Source organism: Hyaloscypha bicolor (genome assembly GCF_002865645.1).
Source record: "Hyaloscypha bicolor E unplaced genomic scaffold K444scaffold_13, whole genome shotgun sequence".
NCBI lineage: Eukaryota > Fungi > Ascomycota > Leotiomycetes > Helotiales > Hyaloscyphaceae > Hyaloscypha > Hyaloscypha bicolor.
The window spans coordinates 1,581,319-1,605,013 of NW_020194515.1; the positions used below are offsets into that span (position 1 = coordinate 1,581,319).

The 23,695-nt window shown below is 40.5% G+C and overlaps 8 protein-coding genes across 8 annotated transcripts; 3 read left to right on the forward strand and 5 right to left on the reverse strand.

Moving 5' to 3' along the window:
* Positions 1 to 4,295: 4,295 nt before the first annotated feature.
* Positions 4,296 to 5,759, forward strand: K444DRAFT_624262 (uncharacterized protein; the record flags this gene model as incomplete). The annotated part of the gene is made up of 4 exons (XM_024882377.1): positions 4,296 to 4,306; positions 4,439 to 4,790; positions 4,845 to 4,932; positions 5,143 to 5,759. The coding sequence occupies 4 exons, from the start codon at positions 4,296 to 4,298 to the stop codon at positions 5,757 to 5,759; spliced, it is 1,068 nt and encodes a 355-aa protein (XP_024743685.1).
* Positions 5,760 to 7,078: 1,319 nt separating this feature from the next.
* Positions 7,079 to 8,329, forward strand: K444DRAFT_624263 (uncharacterized protein; the record flags this gene model as incomplete). The annotated part of the gene is made up of 4 exons (XM_024882378.1): positions 7,079 to 7,123; positions 7,171 to 7,596; positions 7,653 to 8,069; positions 8,156 to 8,329. 4 exons carry the CDS (start codon positions 7,079 to 7,081, stop codon positions 8,327 to 8,329), a joined length of 1,062 nt encoding a protein of 353 aa, XP_024743686.1.
* Positions 8,330 to 9,144: 815 nt separating this feature from the next.
* K444DRAFT_659015 (uncharacterized protein) lies at positions 9,145 to 11,761 on the reverse strand (the record flags this gene model as incomplete). The annotated part of the gene is made up of 4 exons (XM_024886322.1): positions 9,145 to 9,534; positions 9,586 to 9,826; positions 10,028 to 10,672; positions 10,832 to 11,761. 4 exons carry the CDS (start codon positions 11,759 to 11,761, stop codon positions 9,233 to 9,235), a joined length of 2,118 nt encoding a protein of 705 aa, XP_024743687.1. The 3' UTR covers positions 9,145 to 9,232.
* Positions 11,762 to 12,660: 899 nt separating this feature from the next.
* On the forward strand, positions 12,661 to 13,502 carry K444DRAFT_126147 (uncharacterized protein). The gene has a single exon (XM_024870423.1). It carries the CDS (start codon positions 12,776 to 12,778, stop codon positions 13,244 to 13,246), a length of 471 nt encoding a protein of 156 aa, XP_024743688.1. The 5' UTR covers positions 12,661 to 12,775; the 3' UTR covers positions 13,247 to 13,502.
* A 1,531-nt stretch (positions 13,503 to 15,033) lies between these two features.
* On the reverse strand, positions 15,034 to 15,453 carry K444DRAFT_624266 (uncharacterized protein; the record flags this gene model as incomplete). Its single annotated transcript, XM_024882379.1, has 1 exon — positions 15,034 to 15,453. The coding sequence occupies one exon, from the start codon at positions 15,451 to 15,453 to the stop codon at positions 15,034 to 15,036; it is 420 nt and encodes a 139-aa protein (XP_024743689.1).
* An 864-nt stretch (positions 15,454 to 16,317) lies between these two features.
* On the reverse strand, positions 16,318 to 16,703 carry K444DRAFT_126162 (uncharacterized protein). Its single transcript, XM_024870424.1, has one exon. It carries the CDS (start codon positions 16,572 to 16,574, stop codon positions 16,377 to 16,379), a length of 198 nt encoding a protein of 65 aa, XP_024743690.1. The 5' UTR covers positions 16,575 to 16,703; the 3' UTR covers positions 16,318 to 16,376.
* Positions 16,320 to 16,795, reverse strand: K444DRAFT_607084 (uncharacterized protein). The gene has a single exon (XM_024879107.1). The coding sequence runs from the start codon at positions 16,763 to 16,765 to the stop codon at positions 16,580 to 16,582; it is 186 nt and encodes a 61-aa protein (XP_024743691.1). The 5' UTR covers positions 16,766 to 16,795; the 3' UTR covers positions 16,320 to 16,579.
* Positions 16,796 to 17,262: 467 nt separating this feature from the next.
* K444DRAFT_607085 (uncharacterized protein) lies at positions 17,263 to 18,776 on the reverse strand. The gene has a single exon (XM_024879108.1). The coding sequence runs from the start codon at positions 18,686 to 18,688 to the stop codon at positions 17,663 to 17,665; it is 1,026 nt and encodes a 341-aa protein (XP_024743692.1). The 5' UTR covers positions 18,689 to 18,776; the 3' UTR covers positions 17,263 to 17,662.
* Positions 18,777 to 23,695: the final 4,919 nt, after the last annotated feature.

Sequence of the window (23,695 nt, forward strand, 5' to 3'; positions counted from 1 at the left end):
GGTGGGGGCGAAGCGGCAGGAGGGGGGGGGGCTACAGCTAATCCCCACAGCTAACCCCGTCCCTATAAATTAACCGATAGACTCGAGAAATTTTTAGACTTTAATCTAAAAAGTTATATTCAGATTCGATCATATAATATTGGGAACATAATATTAGTGCACGAAAGATTGAATATTATTTTTCTAAGGAATTTTATCATAAAATTAAAATCCCTCAAATATATGATTAATTAATTCAAAATCAAAAACTCGGGATATTCCGGAATATTTAATACCCGAATATCCCGAGAATTTAGACCAAAATCCCTGAAAAAGCGATTTAAAGATCCGAAAGAATTCGAATAGATATCCGATATTTTATATTTTGAAAATTAAAGAAATTAAATTTCTCGATAATGATTAGGTTTAAAATATTTTTCGAATATAAATTTATCGGAAATTAATCGCGATATTCCTTTATTTGTTCATAATTTAATATAGTTCTTAATTTAATTTTACTTCTTTTTCGGTCTCAAAACCACAAGGACAGGCTCGCGGATCGGACGAGGGTTAGCTGTGGGGATTAGGACCATTAGCTGTGGGGATTAGCTGTGGCCCCCCCCCGCAAAATCAGAAAGGGGCAGGGGTCGTTTTAGTCTTTCCCACCCTTCCGTACCTGAGGCCCACGCGGGAGTGGTCTAATCTACCCTGCAGGTTCCTGCTGCTGCCTGAATTCGTGCCTTGTTGCCTGAGATCACCTCCTGAAGCCACCTGAAGTCCCTGTAGTCCCCTGAAGCCCCCTAATGATCGTTCTGTGTCCCAAGCACTGATGATTGGAATAAATGCCCCAAGTCCTCGCATAGCAGGCTCTGGAGCCTCGTATCAAAGTCCTCCAGGGCCTCCTGAAGCTGTCCGCACCCTGGTGGCCCCCTTGCGGGATGCCAGGGAGCGGGCGGATATTATATCCCCAAGTCCCCTCCCGGTACACGCCACATCTGGGCATGTGAGTGTTCCGCTATTATCTATATAAGAAAGGCCCCTGAGACCCGCTATTATACATGCCAAAAATAAGCTAAAAATAAAGAGAATAGAAACTGAAATTGCCCCAAAGTCCCGTCCGCAATAATTCTAAGCAATATATCGCACTAGTTAAAATAATAATTTGTCTTGTCCACTTTTTTGGTAAGTTAAATTACTTGTTCTTATATATCATATATCTCGGCCCGATAATTGCCCGTATTCGGATATAGCTATAAGAGTGACCTAAGTTCAGAAAGGCCTTTTATTTAAAGTTCTCTTTATTCTCGAGCTTTACTTATATATAACTAAAGGACTTTAATAGTTCTTTACTTACTATAAAGATAGCGATATAAGGGGCTAGCTTCTCGTTACTCAGAACCTTTTTGAGGTTTATAATAAAGTTCCTAATTCTGTTCCTGAATTATTTTCTGAGGTTTATAAAGGCAAAGCAAATAAATAAGATATAAAAGATATTTTAAATATTCCGGTTTCGGTTTCTGTAATTATATTTGCTTAGAATATATATATGTAATATATATATTACTTAAAGTATTTATAAATATTTATAAATACCTTAATTAGAATATAAGTAGGGGCTGTAATAGTACTAGTTAGGGTTATATAAGGGCGGCTATTACCTGACTATAAAGATTACGGTATAAAGTAACGGGATTACAGGTATATATATAAATATAGGGCTATTAATAGAGCCTGTAATATCTTACCGAGCCCTATAAGCCTTATAATTAGTCTAAATTAGAGATATAAAGCCTCTAAAGCCTACTAAAACTATCTATAGCCCGATTAGAAGGCTATATTAAGCTATAGGCTTTCTATGGGCCCTTAGTTCCTATATTTTTAAGCCTATATCCGCAATTAGTAGTAGAGTAAAGTAAGCTTTATTCCCTTTTCTTATCTCTCTCGCAAGAGCTCTTTACTATTTGCTCTCTTTTTTACTCTTATTTCTTATATAAAAGCTAGTATTTATAGCTACTTTTAGTAATTTATTTGACTTTCCAGATTTATTAGATAGCTAATTAGAGCTTTTCCTTCTTTCTAATTTTAATAAATTAAAATATAGTAAAGCTATAAAAGATAAAAAGAATATTTAATATAATTTATTATTAGATTCAGAAAATAAAGATAATAACTTATTTATATTAAGCTTTATACTTTCTTTTTATTCTTCTTCTAATACTTCTATAGTTTTTATTATATTTGAGATTATATATAAAGAGTATATAACTAGTATAAGAATTAAGGCTATTTATATATTTGAGTAAAAGAAATCTATAAGTAATATTAAAAAAGCTATAGAAATATCTAGAACTCGTATTTATAAGCTTATAAGCCTTATTAGGTAATATAAAGAAAGAAAGAATAAGAATATATTTCTAGAAGTATATTATATTCTTAATTAATCCCGATTTGGCTAGCTAGTAATCTTACCTATTATAATTAAATATATCTTATAAGTTATATTTTAAAATTCGACTATATAAGGCTTTTCTTATATTATAATTATAAAGGAAATTAGAAAGAAGAGTTATAAAGTAATTATATAAATAGTTTAGAAAGTTCTTATTATAGCTATCTATTTTTAATATAAACTAATAATAAAGCCTGGCTTGAACGAATTTAGTGAAAAGAAGTAGTTAGATTAATATTTAATATATAAGAATTAGGAATTTAAAAACTAGAAAAATATAATTTTTTCAGATAAGATAATAGTTTAATTAGGGAATATAAGAGGAAAAAAAGAATATAGAGGCTTCCAGGGGAAGTATATAATAAGTATTATATTAGAAGATACTAAAAGGGCTTCTCTGAGTTTATATTTTGGGAATATTTCTTATATAATAAAAGAAGGCTATATTATATATAAGAAAAGGAAATAGTATAGTAAAAAAAAATAGAAAAGCTAATTTAAATATAAGGAACTCCTTAATTAAGAAGGCAAATAAATAAAAATAAGAGAAATAATAAAGGAAATAGCTAAAGAAAGAAATAAAAGTATATAGAAAAAAGCCTAATAAAATAAGAAAAATATAAAAGTATAATAAGGAAACTAGAGCTTTTATAACAAAGAATAGATATAGAGGAATTAATTAGTACTATTACTAAAAGAAAATCTTAATTATAAAGCTCTTATCTTTTATAAAGAAATATTAGAAGAACTATTTCAAAATAATTATTTAAAAGAATAATACTTTAGTTTATAAATCTTATTATTAATAATAGATTTACAATTTCTGGAAGATTATAAAAATGCTATAGCTAAGTAACTTACCTAATTTAAATACTATTAAGCGTTTATAATACTATATAAAGAAAGAAACTATAAAGTAAGGGCCTACTAGTAATAGTAAGAAGCTCAGAGTAAGGTAAGAGAAATATTAGGAGAATATTCTATAAGCGAAAATTCAAGAATAGATTAAGGCAATTCCATATTACGTAAAAGAGATAATTAGATTAGAAGATAGAAATAAGTATAAGGAAGAACGAAAAAAGAAATAGAAGAAAGTAGTAGTTTATAGCTAGAGTATATCTTTATTTATTACTAATTTGGTTAGCTAATTTAGCTCCCCTGGAATGTTTATTAATTAAGCGAAATACTCTTTAGGGGGCAAGTAAGATCTTATAGGGCTATTTAGTAGACTGCATATAATTATGCCCTGTAATCCCGTTACTTTATACCGCAATCTTTGTAGTTTCACCTGGCTAGCCGGCATTTCAGTGGTTTTAGCTAGTATTTCCCTCCTTTTATCCCTTCTCCTTCTCTCTCTCTCTCCTTCTTTTCCTTAGCTTAGTATTCTCAATACATGGGATTTTCCTGGGTCTTTGAGCCCTGGCCATTGCCTCGTTCCCGCTGTTACAGGGGCCACTACTCTGCTCTACTCTATTTATTATTCACACTGACCAGATATCCTTGATACAGCGACAATTGCGGAGGTAGTCGAAGAACTGCTCGAAGAAGTGGCATTCCAAGTAGATGGCAACTTAGGCGTTGCTAATTAGGATGTAGTTACCGATGAGTCAAGTGCCAATGCCATCGTTTTTACTACAAGTACACGGGAAGTCACTATAGGAATATAACTAAGTATTAGTATATAGACTAGAAAGAGAATAGTAAGACTCAAGTACCCATCAGTACACCATCCATAAGCAAAGCCTATACCCTGATACGAATTAGCACAAGTGCTTCCAGACCCGCAGTAGCTCTGAGACCCGCAGTATAAATACAAAGCCAAAGCAATTCCTGGCCCTCGAGTCTATAATAAGATATAATTAGTACTATGGTAGCAGGGTATATTGGGTCTTTCTTACCCATAAACGCAGCGTTAAATGCCATTAGCACCTGCTGGGCATCCACTTACGATTGAAACTGCGCAGGACATATCCGCGTAGATACCCGAAGTTACGCATGACGCATTCCTAGAAGGTGCCGAAGCAGCTGCCGACGAGTTGTCGATGGAGTAGATAGAGTTGCCTCTGCCACTAGCACAGAACTGCTGGTAGAGGTCTCTGCCACTATAGAGGTCCCTGCCGCTATAGAGGTCCCTGCCGCTATAGAGGTCCCTGCCGCTATAGAGGTCCCTGCCACTATAGAGGTCTCTACCACTAGCAGAGAACTGCTGGTAGAACTGCTGGTAGAGGTGCTGGTAGAGGTGCTGGTAGTCGTTGGAGAACTAAACTTTGTCGTGGGCGTACAAGGACAGCCTAAAAATTGCCCTGTGCAATTCCATTGGCCATCTTTGAGTAGGCCGTTGCAGTTGGGCAAGTCACAAAAGGTTATATAATAGCTGCAGAATCCAGGTGTAAGAGCTGTTGCTGTACAATTACAGCCTGGCAAGAATTTCTGGCAAGTAGCGTTGACTGGAGCGCCGAGACCGGTGCCGTCTGTTGGAGGTGCTACTGTACCAAAACAGTATGGTGCGTTGCAATCGATATTATTGGGACAGCCGCCGTCTTCCCCCTGTTCTTCCAGGTCACGAGGATTAATATATCCGCATGCCGCAAGTGTTGTGGTTGTTATTGTTGTTGTAGGGGAGCATCCTATCGTCTTCGAGGTGCTTGTGGTAACACAACCCTCACCTCCGTCAAAAGCAGTTGAGATACACTCTACCCAGTAATCATACCCAGTTTTTGTACCACATTTGCTGGAACTGGACGATGGGGTGGACGATGGAGTTTCAGTAGAGACAGAGCTCTCTTGTGGCTCACCATCCTCTCCTTCTACTATAGCGACCAGAGCGCCTTCTGCGATTGTGAGCGCTACAGGCTCACAATTGCGTTTTAGATGTCCACCTGCATATCTGGGTTCTACACCTCCAGGTGCACACTCAGCTATTACAGTACCTCCCCCTTCTATGCCAAGAAACAAAGCGCCAGCCAAATCTCCTATAATGGCTGTTAATGTATGGTGGCAGCATATTGTAGTAGTCGCAATCGAAGTTGATATAATAGACCAAGAAGTCGATATAGTTGAGAATAAAGTTGGTGTAGATTTCGAGGGAATAGGTTTCGAGGAAGTTGATATAATAGACCGAGAAGTCGACGTCGTTGAGAATAAAGTTGGTGTAGATTTCGAGGGAATAGGTTTTGAGGGAATAGGTTTTGAGGAAATAGGTTTCGAGGAAGTTGATATCAAGTTCGAAAGGTTTGAATTTGAGGAAATTGATATAGAAGGCGAAGGCGTTATTAACGAAGACGAGTTTAGATTGACAGGCGACATCCAAGAAGATAGAGAAGTAGCTTGAGATATCCTGTCCTGGAGAGATCTAGTTGAACTAGTCCCTTTTAGCTTGGCTTGGAGAGGAGAGCAAAAGCATATAAAAATAACAAAGCATAACAGAACACGGCCTGTAGCATGCATTGTGGTATTAGTAGCTAAAAGTATGGTTTGTATAGGGCAAAGAAGGAGCTGACAACGTAAAGATTTATATAACTGGACACGAATCGCAAGGGTAAACAAGGTTGAATTGCTCTTTACCTTTATCCTTGGATAAATAATTGTCACTAAAAGTTTATTTGCCACCTCGTTTACCATACAAAAACCCCTTGTCTGTGGACCCTTCAGGGTACAATTATTTCTCCTGGGACAAAGATAGCTGTGCTACCCCTTAATTTCTAGGCTTGTACTTAAGGCTTAGCAAACTCTCAAGAAAAACGCTCTCTTAACAACTCAGCTAGATAGCAGCGACAAAGACGACCCAAGCGAAGCCGAGCCTGAGCCACTTTAGAGCCTATAAGGCTTATAAAGGTCTTATCCCTCCGTCCGGCAGCCAAAACCTCAGCGCTAGCAGGGGGGTTCTACCAACCAAATCTACCGAAATTGCTATAGCGATACAAGGCTGTACAGGCCAGACAACGTAAAGGAGCGAATAAAAGCCGAGTATCTAGGGGTCCCTGTTGGCGCTGAGGTTTTGGCTGCCGGACGGAGGGATAATTGCGCCGTTCATTTTAATCTCTTATAAGCCCTTGTAAATTAGTGGGCTTTATTATTATTAAAGGCTTAAGTGTTTTATAGCTTTAGGCTATAATAATAATTTATATATTATACATTAATTTAATAAAAAAAGGATATTTTATTATTATTCTGTTTTTTAACTTTCTGTTAATTCAAGTTTTAAAATAACTGTATTTAATTTAAAGCTTAATATTAAAGAATTAGTGTTTTTTTATTTTAAATAAATTTATCTATTAAAACTAAAAGTTTAAAAATTAAAGACTTAGTATTTTATAATTAAGTCATAAACTTTATTAAAACTAGGATTTTTGTTTTAGTTTATATAAAATATGAAATTAATTAAGGGGCTATTAAAGCTAGGTGGCCTACTAAAATTATAGGTCCTTAGCTACTGAAACTACCAGCCGGTCGGAGCTCGGCACCGTACTGGCTTTTACGCTTATACTAGTTTGCAGGGAGTGTATGCTATAATTACAGGGACCCTCAAGCTCCTATATGAAGCTCCTTAGGCTCTTATAGGGCCGAACGCACTATATTACCCAGACTTATAGCCGCGGCCTTTATATTATCTTAGTTATCTTCGACCAGTTTGAAGTGTGATATCCTATAATGAATAATTGTTCTTATAGTAGCTTCTACAAATTTTCAAGCATGGTAAGTTCTCTATTAACCAAAGTAATATCTAAGCTGACTCAGGTAAGGGGCGTATCCAGCGGTTTACCAGTTTAGTCCTTTGCTTTTTAATATTCCAATTAGCACTCTCCCTCCCAGCTGAGGTGCTAGTGCTAGAATCTTTCAACGAATCACTTAACACGCAACCATTATCTATCCCAACTTTAAATTATCTTTCAGAGAGAGACACTTATTCTGATGCCATAGACAAAGGCCTAAACTACCTTTGTTTTCTCGAATTTCCATTCGGAACCCGCCAAAGTATTTATACAACGGATGATGATTTGAAAAAAAGCGGATGGGATCGGTACCCTGTCGAAGGTGCCCTGGGGAAGTTTGCGAATCTTGAGCCAGCATTTAACAGACTGGGTCTTACATATGATCCAGCTGACACTGTACAAATAACTTGGCAACACGACAGGGAAAGTCAAAACACGAAAGGCCAAACCGCTCCTGTATGTTTTTATAGGCTCTATTAAAAATAATACTTGCTAATAACTGTCTATTCTAGCCATCGGAAGCAGCATACATTAACTATTACAATCTACGACATGGGTACATTGTTGCTGAGAGTAATTACGGGCCAGCATTCTGGTTTGATGAGGCGGGAATCCAAAACCCTATATACGCTGATGTAACGTATTGGTCTGATGTGGTATTTGTCGAATGGCAATCTCAAGGAATAGATCGGGGGTTAGACATCAGAGAACTAAATTATGTCTTCCGGACTGAAGTTACTAACGCAGACACCATAGAGGTGATACAACGAATACTCGGGGGGAAGGTTAGGGTTTGGCCTGGCGTGGATGTCCAGATGAGCGACGCAGCTGGACTAGCGATGCTTGGGACTCCAAACGGTCGTGGAGTAGCATGGCTGCTTGCAACCCATAAAGAACAATTCGGCAAAAGGACAATTGAATCTGTAACGGTGTGGTCGGATCCCGACGACTCGGATGACCCCCAACCTCTTTACTACGCTTACTTTAGAATTGTGCCTTTGGGCGGTTGATTTAGGTTAGGGCTGCGAGGGCTGCGAGGGCTGCGAGGGCTGCGGGTGCTGGGGGTGGAGCGACACAAGCAACGCAGGCGCGCACAGGCGGATTGGGACGCGCTCGGGAACAGAAGGGCAACCGGACCAGGCGAATCGAATGGGCCTATTTGCTGAACAATGCGACCAGTGGTTGTTGAGTTATACATTGAATTTGTCTTTTAATTTTTGGCGGAGCGAGCTACAATTGCCAGATCACTCTTTATACCCCTGGATAGCCTGGGCGAGGACCAGATTATTCAAGTGTAGTTCGGGCTTGTCGAAAATTTCGTACAGCTCTGCAGGAGGCAAGCAACCCCTTACTAGTATAAGGCGCCAAAGTCAATAGGGCGACCAAAAACAAGTCGCCTGTATAGTAATACGGATGCGGAGGACGACGATGACAACGCGGATATCTCTCAGGAGGAAGCAGAGGAGACAAATATGGATTAGGATGCGAAAACCCTAGTGAACGATAAGTCTGATGTGGAATCTATTGCTGCTAAGGAATTCAGAGAGCCGTCAATAGCCCCCGAGCTATTCTGAAGCAGGACCGCGAAAACGGGAGCTCTCGGCTAGCACCTCCGAGTTTAGTACCTTCACTCTCGGGCTGCCGGTGAGGGCTTTGTATGTCCTTACAAAGGATACTTAGCCTCCTTGGGGAGTGCGATGCATTTCTTGAGCCACACGGCACGTCAGTATAATCTGTCCCTTTAACATGGTTACTGGACGGTCATACCCAAGGCTATCCCTAACTTCGCTCCCAGATCGGCGGTCATTAGTCATTTTAAGGATGCTGTTGGAAGCCGCGGTCGAGGAACTAGAAGACTGGGAGGGTAACTCCTTGCCAGCTTGTGCATAAAATTGAAAAGGTGCTCGTTAACATCATAACGAGGGAGGGATTTCACTGACACATGGATGGGCTCTTTACTAGATGGAGGCGCGAGACAAATTCTGTTATCGATGCATGTTTTGAGACGGAGAGAGCTTGCTATTACTTCATGTCCATACTTGTATTTCTTCTAGTACTAGAACCCGCCATTCGGCTACTAATTGCATAACAGTCAATCATACTCAGAAAACCATTTCGCTGCAACTTTCGACTTCTTCTTATCTTTCTTGGATTTAGAAGAGATGTAAATTTCTTCTTTTGGTTCGTCGTTTAATTCCTCCACTACTTCTCGCTCCCCTAGGGGAACGGGAGCGGGATATTGAATGGGCTCGCTCGCGCCTCTGTGAAAGCTATCCGATAGCGACCTGCCGTCATCTGAAGCTGAATCATCAAACGCCTCATCGGAGCCGCTAGGGACATAGTCTGTGGAGTTGGACGTGTTCTCTGATTGAACCGTGCTATCATCCACACCTCCTGATCATATGAGCGATAGTCCACAAATGGACAAGCCAGGTACAATCTTACCAAGGATTCTGACGCCGACGAAGCGCCTGCAGGTCTCAATACCCTTCATAAGGACTTCCAGCTGTTTGTTCAACTGTGCGCGCTGGGCGCGGTTCTCCTCAGACTCACCAGCGATGCAAGTCACGAGGTCCGCGGACATAGAAGTGACGGTAATAGGAGAGAAGATATTATGGAGCGGGGAGATGAGCTTGGCTTCGATAACTTCGATAGCAATGTCATCGACAAAACGTTTCAAAGCAACCTATCAAGTATACAAGAAAGCATTAGCTAGGGTTTTGTAGAAGTAGGGGCAGAATACGCAGGAGAAATAGACGACCTTGTAGTAGGCTTCCATGCAGTCCAAAGCTTCAGAACACGCAAATCGGTTCATGTCAGGTTCCGTACGTTGCACGAGGGCTGCCACAAGCGGGCGGAGATCCTTGGATTAGTGGTTAAGATATACCGACTCAATGGAAGAGGTGCCGAAGAAGTCTTTGATAATCCTTGTGTATTCATCCCTGCTTCGTTCGTTCCGGGCCTTTTGGAGAGCTTCGGTGAAATAATGATTGTATGTGATCGGGTGACTTTTCTGATGTGGCGTTAGCAGCTCAGTGCTCTTTGCGTTCAGAGTTCCTAATAGCTCCTTTAACGCAGGCTCGAAGATCTTTTGGAAGAGTGTTTTGGAGGTTGCAGTATCGGCGACGTAGGTGGTTGTTAGAGTAAGGAATTTTTTAGCGGCCTGCCAGACTTTTTCGATGTGGCCTCGGGTGAGCGCTTCCCAGGGAGATGATTGTTCGAGGAACAAATCTGCCACTATCATGGGATTAAAGGTTCCCGGCAACTCTCGACCCTTAGTCCTCCGCACCAGGTGCTGTATGTGATCCATGAAATCTTCTCTCGTCGTTGCAGTTACCCCTCTAGGAACAGCCGTCTTGCGGGGAGAGTCGATAATCTCACGGTAGTGGCCTCGCCTGGCGATGCGTTCAGCGAAGTCTAGGTTGAGGTTCTGTACCACGGCCCGTATACGCTTTTGATAGCCGGGTTCAGACTGAGCATCCTCAAAGAACGGATCGTTATAAGTGCCATCCACGGACGCTTTGATGAGAGACTGGAATGATTGACTAATGTGGAGTAGATAGAGCCGCTATTCGTCTAAGGTAGCTCGAGGCTTGCCCAGCTTATCTAGCAGACTGCGGCGAGCGTTGGATTTTATTTCGATTTCATTGATCAAGCTTGGCAGCTCGGCAGCGATCTGCCTGAGAAGGACCTTGCTCAGCCTGTTCCGTAACTTGTCGACGCCTAAGAGGGAGCGGGGCAGATCTTCCCATATCCCTTGAGAAAAGAACTCCTCTTCCTTGACGTCGCGATCCGCCAACGACCACTCTCCCGTTTCAGAGTCCATGTTTTTCAAGACATGCCAGCCTAACCGGAACTCGACATCCTGGTTTCTCGCGAGAGAGACGTACATGGCTTCACTCTCGGAACTCGCAATCAAAGTATCCGGCTTGGTGATAACGCCGAGCGTCCGATTGCCCTTCTTATCAGCAGCGCGGGCGAGCTTTAGCACGATCTGGTTCGCATAATCGTTCTTCGCCGAGACTACCGCGAGGATGATGCTTCTTGGCTCCTTCATATAGGCTTGAACGACATCTTGTACCAGCTCAACATCGGAAGCCGATTGCTGCTTCGTTTCGGAGTGGATGAGGCCAGGCAGGTCCACGATGGTCAAGTGAGGCCGGTCGGGACCCGAGACCTCAACTCGGAGGAGATCTTTTGAGAAAGCTCTACCATGTGTGGAGATTGCCAAGGCTGCTTTCGCGTTCTCAATCAGGGTTGGAAGCCCATCGAAGCCATCTAGCTTCTCGTGAAAGCCGCCGAGGGACAGCTGCCCAGACTCGCTGCGCGATTCGTGCGGGACAATCGACACGCTTACGCCGATGTGCGACGTCTTGCGGAGGACTAATTCTATCGGAAATCGGGTACACAGGTTGCTTTTGGTAGGAAACGGTACGCCGGATATTGCTTCTAGCACAGAGCTCTTTCCAGATGACTGGTCCCCGCACACAATGATCTGTGGCAATGAGACATAGTGACTGATGCCTTGCGAACGGAGACAGTCGATCGAGTCTAGTAGGTCTAGTTGATCCTTGGAGCACAACCCATTTAGGGCTTCTGTGTGGAACGGTTTCAACACCATCTTGAATGTTGACGCCGAAGTTGGAATTGAGGATGAGAAGATGAGGAGGCGAAGAAAGAGATTAGAAACGATGGAAGATGATGGGAACTTTTGATAAAGACAAAAGCAATAAAGGGAAGGCAGGTAGTAGCAAAGTCAGATCGTTAATAAGTGAGGAATCAAAGGTGGCCAGCGAATTGATTGCAGCCTCGTTTTCATCTTGGAGGGCTTGATGTTGCTGCTCAGATAATGCCGTGTAACTCGCATGGCTCTGTTGTCGGTTAGTGCTGTGGATTGTCGACGGCAGCTACTTCCCCATTCTGTATCAAGGGCGTCCGGGCCTGTCTACTTTGCATCTTGTGCTGCCATGCACAGGTATGGCGATGGGCTCCTGCTGGTCCGGAAGGTGACAACATTTCCGGTTGGCAGCATTTGAGGAATCATCCGCACACCGCCTTTTATCTCTCGAGTGATCGTAAGAGAGGCGTCGAATCAGACATTCGCCAGGAATACTGTGTCCCTACCTGTTATTCGCTCTGTTTCTCTTTGGACATCGCGATACTCGGCGTGGGAAGGGAGGCCGACTTCCGGGTCGAAGGCGATGGGCTCGGTTTCAAAGTGGAGTCGGCGTCGATGCTTGAGCCGCGTCGATGGAGGTGCCACGCAGGAGGGAGGTTCATGCAAAGAGCGAGGATCATATCCGAAACAGAGTTGCTGTGGTAAAGCACCGCCGTGTCAAGAATCGTGGTCTGGCGCTGACAAAATTGCAAAAGTGGATCCGCTGTTGGCAATTATGGTCTGACGAGGTATGGCTGGCCTGATTGTGACGTAACGTCTGTCCCCGCGTCCCGAGACGCACGCTGTCACGAGCCGAACACTCTCTGATCTTTGTTTTGATCCAAATTTACCCTGGCCTAGTACAGTTATAGACTAGCTGGTTTCTAGCCCTGTTTTCCCTGCTCTGTGGGGGCCGCCGAGAAGTACTTCGTAACTACAAATCCTCTCTCGTTTACTCTACTTACCACCCAACTAACTATGATGTCCACATTCCATCTCTTTCCGAAGCTGCCAAAGGAGATGCGGCTGAAGATATACGAGAATACATTCGAGGCGCGAATTCTCCAACTAGGTGTCGACGCAGGCATCCCATTTCCCTCAGAACTAGAGCCTCTAGGAGCAAGCAGAGGGCCCACGAAACAGTTACATACGCACCTTCCCAGCCTCTTTACCGTTTGCAAAGAATCTCGCGATATATGCAAATTCATCTTCGTCGCATTCGGTCCAACGTTCATCCATCCCAGGTTAGATACGCTATATATCTCTCTCTATGCGGTAGGGAGGATAATAGCTACTGAATTAAAAGGAGCCTGCAACGATGATGGATCGTCGGCGTACCCGGTTGCGGCATTCGATAAGGTTGCGATAGAATACGGCGTTAAAGACTTCGAAGGATCTTGTAGAGTGGAAGGAGAGGCCGAAGACCTGGCAGGTCAGACATGGCATTAGGGAGTTTTGCGCGCCTGGGATATGGCCGGCGACGGATTACGCAGAGTTCTTTAGATGCTTCGGGGCGCCGAAAAAGGTATTGCTTGTAACTAATGGCGTTCTTAGATGGTCTGGTGGCTTCTCCAAGTTCGCTAGTTGGCAGAGCATTGAGCTGGTGGCTACGGAGACGGAAAGCAGTGATCAGAAGAACTTGGTAGAGTTTCTAAAAGCACAATTGCCATTATCATTGAGTGAGGGTAGAATGGAATTTACGGTTGTAGATGCGCTTAAGGAGCATTTGGTTTGGTTGGCTTGTCCTTATTCCTGGACCTCATGGTGCGATATGACGGAGAGATATTTGTATATATGATATGACAGAAGGACTGCAAGTTCTGCTAGATGTGTAGCTTCTCTAGCTACTCTGTGTCCCAACAAGATAGTATTGACTAGCAGAGGGGAACGATTGCTTGCGACATCTTATATAACTAACCCTAGTTTGCTCCGCAACGGGTGCTTCGTTAATTCATAGGTGTTTATGCTTTGCTGTGCTGTGCACGTTTCAATATAGTTATATGCAAAGTCCCTATACTATTCATAACGTAATGAATATAGTTCATCTGAGCTGTATATAACCCTTTCAACTCTAATTACAAAGAGAGTAATCACTCCCAATTCATTCGTTGCTTGCATAAGAATGAGAATAATTATAGGATCTGGTTCAGCGAGATTTTATTAAGGATTGTGGGCTGTCTTACTCCCAGATGCTAGATTCGAAAATCCATAGGTACCATCAGTTTCACCCACCAGACCCGTAGTACGTCGAATCAAACAAGTATCTCTGCTTGAATGTTCCCTTTTCGTGAGGCGCATATCGTGTACTGTTTGGGAAATGATCCATCTGGTTGTCTGAGTTAGGCGAAGTAGCTTAGGAGGGCACATCCAACAAAGCTGTATGTCGATTGTCTGTGCGGGGTATGGAGCAGTTTTGCCACCTGTTAGCGGGTCAAATTGTTCGTCTGCAGACTGCTGCATGGGCTTTTGGTATCAACGTGCTTGCTGGGCTAATTGACATTGCCAGCGAGCTCGGAAGCCACAACATGTACCTCATTGTGGTCCAAAAGCAAAGGGGGACTAATTAAGAAAGGGATGAGAGAAGAAACCCTTTTAAAAGTAGGACATACGATTGTACATAAGGTTATAGATCCTGACTGGAAGAGGAAGTCCCACTTCAATGGTAGCCGGTACCTGGATCACCCCACATCTCGATTATGCAAAATTATAGCCGTAATTATTGGTTGGTAACGATTCATGAATGCTGATCCAAACGCAGATCGCAGTACCAAGTTGGTGCTATGGCTGATGTTGCGCTCAAAACGAAATTCATCTGTGGTCTCACTTAGATATGCTGTGGCGCTGAGCCGAATTAAGCGAGAGTCTTGGCAAGTCCTTCAGGGGGGTTATGTCACGTGGATGATATCCTTGAGGTCCAGTCTTGAGGCGCGCCGCATATTGCTGGTTTCTTGTGTAACCAATTTGCTAGATGCGAGAGTATTGTTTCTTCAGCCTTTGTGTTGCGTTAATTGATAAGGTACTGTGAATCCAGACAACTTGATTTAATACAAATAATATCATGCGGACTCCAATCCAACCCTGACATAAATATCACTCTAAACATAGGATTCTTTAATCTTAGAGAACAGAAGCTCCATATCCACTACCTCGTGTTCCCCGATCACATAGGTTCCATCGCATCTGTACACGTTATGTACTGTATTCCTCGGGATCGATTTCCTTCAGTCTCCATCCCTTTATACCAACTTCGTATACATCGGTGGCTCCTTGTACTTCAGGCTTCCGTTCCCCTTCACAATAGCATCCTTCGATCCCTCGCGATCCTTCTCCCACTCATCTCTATTGTGGTCCATTGGTCCTGTCACGAGAACGTTTGGGCTGACTGTGGGCGAGATCTTGCGGGCCCGGGTCTGGCGGCGACGAATGAAGATGAAGGCCAAAACGATGATTGAAGCAACAATGGCTCCGGCAGCGACGCCAACACCTGCAGCCTCAGCAAGTGAGTATGATTTGGAACAGCTGATGTTGACATAGGCGGTTGGTGCGTGGATCGCCGTCGTTTGCGCAGGAGTCGTTTGAAGGGTGGTTTGGGCAGTAGATGGCACTGCTGTTACAGTGGGAGCATCGGGCCGAGTGGTAGTGAGTAGGGTGGTCATGGTGATATTTTACTGATCGTTGCGTTGAAGTGTTTGGTGGCTTCTGCTGAGGATGTTCTCCTTGATCTCATGGTAAGTCGAGCTTGAGAAATGGAGGAATTCTAAGCTTATTTGATGGGCTCCAAAAGAGAGAGGCACATATCCAAAGTTGGCGATCGTGGGTTGAACTCGTACATTCTTTTCTTGGCATTGTATGCACGATCCAACCAATCCCAATGGTCACTATTCAAGTGCAAGGGAGGCACAGCGTAGCGATACGAGATGGCCGCGTAACCCTTATAGAATATATCATTCACTAACTCCCTCTTCTATTCGCTTGAATCCAGTGGGGAGGCGGGTTTTGTCTTGGCGACTGGGTCCCCAGCTCGCTGGCACTGGAGAAAGCGGTAACGGTCCATTCCAAATCTTGCTTCATGACGTGACCATCTTTTATTCTTGTTTACAGATCTACCCAGAGCCCTCATGCTCTGAAAAGTTGCTATCTCCCTGCTAGATTGTCGTTTCAGGTCGCCGAGCAAACACCATTCCTCATACGTTAAGTTCGTGGGGTCCGCACGTCAGAGAATTGCCTCTCCTGGAGGAGCACACAAAGGGGAGGGAAAAGATGATAAAAGATGGCCCATTTGTGTTTGGTCATTTCGTAGAAAGGCTGCACATTGATGCAATGACTGGTCGGCAGTCCTGAGTTATAGAATCATCTCGCCTATCACAGCAGATTGTGCTGCTTCGTAGAAGAACATTGTCTTGAATACCATGGTTTCTCTGCTGCCAAGATTCTTGACAAAGATTGGACCAGGTTTCTCTGATATTCAGCACAGTGGCCCTATACTGATGAGACAATGACTTCAGCAAAGTGTGATCTCTCTCACTCTTGATACTCTCCCCGATCCTTTGCCCCCATGAGCTCGCCATCCATAACTCCGTCAAACATAACACCCTCCTGAAACATAGTACCTATCCCCGCACGTGCATAGAACAACAGGAAAGTTGCCCCCACATGAAACAGCAATGACATCGTCCTTTAATGCTTCTTCCCGAGCCATCCCAAGGTACCCCCTAGATTTGGTAACCAGCTTCCGTCTAGTACGTGCTAGAATAATAAGATGCAAATCGCTCGCCATCTAACTCAGAAGTTCTGTATGCTCAATATCTGTACTCTATTCTCGCCCACAGAATCTCGACTACGGATCCATCTCGGGGAAATATCCCTAAGCTTCACGCCTAAAATCCAAAAATCCGCGTTTGTCTGTCTAAAACACTCAAATATTTCCCAGGAAACGTTTGAGGTGACGGTCTTCATGCCGTACCACATGTTTGGATAGAAGCTGTTATTGGGATCGCCCTTGAGGTCGGACCAATCAATCCAGCGAATATCGAGACATGTTTTCTCAATGTCGCGTCGGGAGGGGTGATCCTGGCGGAATGCTCTCCAAACAGTTCGTAGACCATTATTGTCACCATAGCGGTTCTGCGAGGTATTGTTCGTTGGTTCTTGCTAATCATTATTTCTTCACCACAGTAAAACAGAGATTTTTCGCCTGGAGCACGCGGAGAGGGGCGAGGAGGATGCCGTGGGTATTGGCGAGAGGGAGGAGCGTGAGGAGGGGAAGGAGATGCATCTTGGGCTGGAGCTTTGAGATTGATCAGGGGGAAAGTAAGGGATGGAGGCTCGGGTTTGGATGGAAATGCGTCGGGTGGTGAGATTTATGTATCTCTGAGGTGGGGTCGGGGTTGAGAAGAGGGGGTACTGTAAGCTTAGTAGTTTCGATGCTCGTCCCTGCCAATGAAGGACCTCGACTCGCATCTTCGCTCTCGTTCAACCCTCATAGTTTTGGGAGATGCGCATATCACAATAGCTTGCTAATATGCAGATGTTATCTTAAGCTCAGATCTTGCGAAGCTGGCTGTTCTCAACTGGTCGAAGTCCTGTTGGGACATTGCCCAATATCGCTCCGGCAGTACTGTAACGGGCGAGTCCTATGAAGGCGAGAACATAGCACAGGGATAGTTTGGAAAATTCTGAACACCACTCGGTTCAGACAACCTTCTAGTAACGAGGCGGTAACCAAAGAGTAGGAGATTATCCGAACGAAGCGGGTCATGGAATGCATCTCTTCGGATTTATGCGTATCGGAAATCCAGATCTGCCCCTATATTTTGAATTTTAATGCAACCGGATCAGAGCCATGAACGGGAACCAATTCTCCCATCACGACACCTCCTTCAACTCCTTAGCCTCAGCAGCAACCTCTCTTCTCCTTTTCGCCCAAGTCTTGACAAATTCAACGTCTCGATCATGCTGCGTTGCTGGCATGTACACCCACCCATTGACCTCCGAATTCCACCCTCGATTCGGCAGGTACGCCTCCAACATATAATAACTATCTCTATGAAACGGGAAATCCATTGACGGAGGTCTGCTCCTACTCAGGAAGGCATCAGTCTCCGTAGCAGCATCTTGTACCGTCATCCTGAACCGTCGCCGTTTGTTCCCTGCATTGTTTCCGTGCCGACGTATTGAACCAACTATGGACTTGAGATGTTGCTCGAGGATCCGTGCGTACCATAATGTGTTGTAGAGGGCCTTTTGGACGACTGCTGCGTTGGCTGAGATGAGCGTTTGGTTCCATTTGGGATTTTTCCCACGCGGGACCATCGGGATGGGTTCCCCTTGCTCTAAATTCTGCTGCCAGTGTGCGAAGTCGACCAGAAGACAGAGATTGTTCCATGTCAGCATGCATGTCAAGCATGTGCAGATCGTGCGTGGATCCGGGGTTTGTACGTGCTGGTATGGTTTCTTGTGGATTTGTAGGTGCTTTGCTTGTCTCTCGTTATCGAGGAGGGCGGAGTGTGCTTCTTTGTCTACGTTCTCAAGGAGGACGGGTAGCGGGAAACATCTTGTCAGAATCGAATATCGTTCTGCGATGACGGTACCAGCAATGCGAGATGCATCTTTGAGGATGAAGTTTTGGAGGCCATGGTTGACTTGAGATAGCGTGAATATGTCGCTGGGTCGGAGGAGGCTCAGGATGTTGAGGATAAGCTCTGAGGGGAGATCCAAGAACGTTGCGTACTGCTTCGAGGCAGCTTCTTTTTGGTGGCGTTTCTTTTGGAGTCGTTCCAGGCGCTTGGAACGGAGCAGCAGAGACGCTGTGGTGTCGACCAGAGGTTCATCGCCTGCTGGAATTTCCTTGCGCATTGCGGCTTTGGTCAGAGGGACCTTGGTGATGGCCATGATTGAGTGGCAGAGGAGGACAGAGAAGACGGATGATGTTGTTTCGGCGAGAGAGTTGGAGAAATTTGGCGGATTTAGCGGAGTTATAATGGGGAGCTAGCCCTTGTGGTCTACCCCGCGTGGCCCCACTTCAACACCGAGCAGCATCGTGAGACAGAGACACTTAGGAATATTTTTGAGCCATCCTTTCATTCTGGAAAGGAGGAACTCAATGAGATCGATTTGGTCTGCAATTCCTCAACGGGGCACCACGTGGACCCTAAAATTCCATTTTCTAGAATCTCACTCACTTCGCGCTCGATCTGTTCCATCCCATCTATCAATACGAGCGGTTTATGAATCGGGCGCTACGATTGATCAATCGGCTCTCCGATTAATCAATAGGAAATGGAATACGATTCGCAAGCCACAGTAGGTCCCGATTACCTAATCGGGTAATATTGAGGTCTCGGGAATAGCAAAACAGTATATAGAATACTCCATCCAAATCAAGCTTTATTATATATGCCTCCCACTATGTCTAGGTGCTCCCATAGCCACCCTAGCCCTTTTTGGTACCCTCCCCTCCACTTGATCACCTGATTCTCCTCCTTCTCTAGCTCCATTCTCACGTGCTTGCTCCTCAGCTACTCTCTTCTTTGCTCTCTCAGATACTCTTCCAGCCTTCTAAACTGATGCAATTGAACTACGATTATTCTCTTTTGCTACCGCTTTAGGAAGGGTAATTTTATCCCTCTTGTGGGTTGCACTAGTAGTAGGTAAATCAGGATAAGTCAATTAGGAGATGATTTTATTAAGGGTACTATGCGGCCAGAGAGTAGTAAGCTTGCTATACTTAGTAGCTAGACGGTAGCCCTATTTTAATTAGCTTTTATTAAAAGTAAGGCTTATAAATTATATATCTTTAAAGTCTTTTCCAGAACTCTTACTAGAATCCTAGCCATTTCTATACCGAATCTGTATTACTTTGGGATCTGAAGAGTTGCAATCTCTTAAATATCATACTCAAGAGTTTTGGAATTCGCTCTCTTTACTATATTCCCCCTCTGTTTTCTTATATGCTCCGTAACTCTCTTAGTTAGTTTAGATAAAATCATCTTCTTAGCTACTTCTTCTTAATCTGCTTCCTCGTTAATAAATAAGCTATTTTCTCTACCCTCAGAACTACTATTCTCATTAATCTTAACCTCCCCCCCTCCCTCTATACTTTCCAGGGCTATATATATACGGCAAGCGCTCTCCTTATAATCCGGGAAATCAGTAGGTGGCTTTTATCTAAACCAGACCTCGTATAGTATATTTCCCTTAGGAAGAGCCCCTATAGCTATGGTATTAATTACTCATATAATTAAAGGAAGTAACTATATTTACGATTAGATACTAGTATCCGCTCGTATGGCCCGTAGCTATTTCTTAAAGATTCAATTAGCTACCTTAATAGAGCCCTGAGATTAAGAATAATAAGCTCGTCTGCAAATAATCTTTATTTCTCTTTTTTTATAAATCTCAATTACTTTTCCCTTAAACTTTCTCCTATTATTATAGGCTAGAATAAAAATATATCTATTATTATTTAGCTATTTAATAAGCTTGCCTATAGCTTTATTCATAGTCTTAGCCTTAAGCCTATGAATTCAGACGAACTTGGAAAAGTAGTATTTTAATTACCAGATTCATATATATTCTCCGTTTGGATTATACTATAATAGTATTAGTAATAGTAATACTATAATATTAATAAAGTATAAATAAAAAGATTCGGAATTTATAAAAATTACAAGAATTGCAAAAATTATAAGAAAAGCTTAAAAATACACGAAATATAGGAAATATAGGAAATATAGGAAATATAGGAAATATAGGAAATATAGGAAATATAGGAAATATAGGAAATATAGGAAATATAGGAAATATAGGAAATATAGGAAATATAGGAAATATAGGAAATATAGGAAATATAGGAAATATAGGAAATATAGGAAATATAGGAAATATAGGAAATACAAGAAATACAGGAATATAAAAGTAAATTATATAACTTAAAAAACACTTATATAAAAATCTATTAAATCCAGAACTATATACTTACTAGGATAATAAGATTAGATAAATATAATTTCCTTATTATTCTTCTAAGTCTTTTTCTTATTATAATAAGAATAATAAGTACTTATCTAAGTATAGTTATTATAGAATAGGCTATACTAAATTCGTCTTATATACTCAAATATAATATTAGGGGCTATTATATAGATAATTAGTATAAAAATTAGTATATTTTAGAAGTACTTACTTATATATATTAATTTCTTATAAATAATAATTAAAATCTCAAAGATATTATTATAGTAAAGAGTATAATAAACTAGAAGAATCTTATTACGGTAACTATTATAGTATTTCTTATAATATACTTAATTATCCTAAAGCTTATATAATTGAGATTTGTATTTAATATTAGCCTAGTAGTATTTCTCTACTTTTATTTTACTAGGAAGTAAAGTATTAGGATTTTATAATTACTATCTAATATTTATATATTTCCTAGTAATAAGTATAATAGCGGGATTAATATAATAGTTAGAGGCTCAAAGTTTAAAGAATCTCATATATTAGAAAATACTAAGCTATGAAATAAAGTAAAGAGAATACCTTAATCTTTAGTATTATTTCATCTAAGTAATTCCGGCTTAGCTTCGTTTTATATCTATTTCTAATATCCTATCCTTAGTAGATTATACTCTTATATTAGCTATTATATTACTTCTTTCTAAAGAAAAGTCTAAATGCCCTTATTTAGGGAATTATTTAGCTATAGTATAGAAAAGAAAAAAGAGGAAATAATAGCTATTAATCCTATTCTATCTAATTCCTATAGCTTATTTATAATTAAAGTATAGTCTTAACTTTACTAGAATAACCCAGTTTCTAGTATATTCCGGCCAGTTCTTAGTATCTATTATTCGTATTATACCTATACCTATATTAATAATATAATCTGGAAGTACTATATAGGCTATGGCTAATATTAGAACTATTATTATCGGGCGGTCTTTAAATAGAAGTAGTAGATCAAGTTTATTTATTAATACAGGCTTTAATATAATAGCTTACTTGCCTTTTTTCTTAGTTAGAATAGTAATATTTGGCTTAATTATACCGTTTCTAAGCTACTTAATTAATTTCTAGGCCTTCTTAAGCTTAATATATATATTCTCAAGTTATTTCTCTATAATAAAAACTTATATATTAAAGGCAACTACTTAAGCTACTTTATTATTAAATTCCCGGGCCTTAAGCTATATGATTTTGGTCTTATAAGAGCTTCTAAGGAATTTTCCGATTTCCTAAATAATATTATATACTAATTTATTAATATCTATAGGGTATTACTTCTTTAATTCGGCCTTTAGGATTATTTACTAGCTCTTAGTTTTAGACTAGTACTTTATATAATAACTACTACTTAATACCATACGTTTTCTGGTTATAATAAATATCTTAATACTAATTTAGCTATCTTTATTATAGTTAGAGTTTCCTTTATTACTAGAAGTCTTTTTATTCTTAATCTTTTTATTATTAGAATTCTTACTATTATCTAATACCTTATATTTCTTAAATAAACTAGCCTTACCCTTTTTAACTTTCTTAGTATTTGGCTCTATAAGATTAATAAGGAAGTTCTTATTAGTACTATTTATTTCACCTATTAGACTATTAGACTTATTATTACTAGTAACTAAAACCTTTATTTTATTATCCTTAGAAAATTCTATTAAGATATCTTCTATAATAATCTCAGGTATATTCTTAAGGGCAATATAGGCCATATTCTATATATTAACCTATTCTTGGGTAAGGGAATTACTATTTTCATCTATAAAAGTAATTTAGCTAGTAATTATATTAATAATAATAATAGTTACCAAACTTAAGATATTACTACTATTATTTAAGTTATTTAGAATCTAGTAAGTAGCCTTATTTAGTCCGGCTATAAATAATATATTACCGGGATTTCTTATTTATTTCATTTTTATTAATAGTTCTATTAAAGTAATAATAATAATATAAATAGTTAAGGTTATAAAAATTAAAATAATTAGGAAGATTTCTCTCGATTTTTAATAATATTTCGAACTAATATAGGCAAGTATTTATTTTTAGTTTAGCTTTAAAAATTTACTTTTTTTTATAATTTACCTAGATAATAAAGTATAATTTAGTATAATAAAGAAAAATATTTTATCCAGATTTCTAGAAAAAAGAATAAATACTAATATAATAAAATAAAGGAAATATACTAGAATTTAGATAAAATCCGGGAAATTATAATAGGTATATATAATAGTATATAAACAGGTATTAGATATTATAGATCTAGTTTTCTATTTTAGATAAAGCTTATAATCGGAATTATATAGGTAATTAGAATTATATAAATCATATGAGATTATATTTCTTAATTAAGTAAAGTGCTTTATAGGCTTAGCTAAATACTAGGGAATATATAGGGAGATACTTCTAGCTTTAGAAAGGGATATTAATTAGTCTTTTATTAGAATTAACTCTTGGAATTAGTTATATTTACAAGTATTACTTTATAGCTTACTTATCTTAACTACTTATATATTATTCTACTATTATATATCTTATATTCTAATTAATCTAACCTTTAGAAAGCAGTTTATTATAAGGTAATTAAGCTATTAATAAACAAAAATATTAATAACTAGAATATTAACCAGAAGAAGTACCTCTATTACTACTAGAGTAACCTAACCCGGTATCCAGGGAAGCGCCTAGTTAAGTACTCTTTATATTACCTAATTAGGAGAAAGAAGTAGAACTCAGATATCCCTAGAACTAGTAAGTAAGATAATAATAATAGAGAAATTAGTAGCGGCTTGCTATTATATTACTAAATTAGAAATAGAGATATAATAGAAAGAAGATCTAGAGAAACTAGAAGCTCAGATCTATTATCTTAAAAATATTCGAATA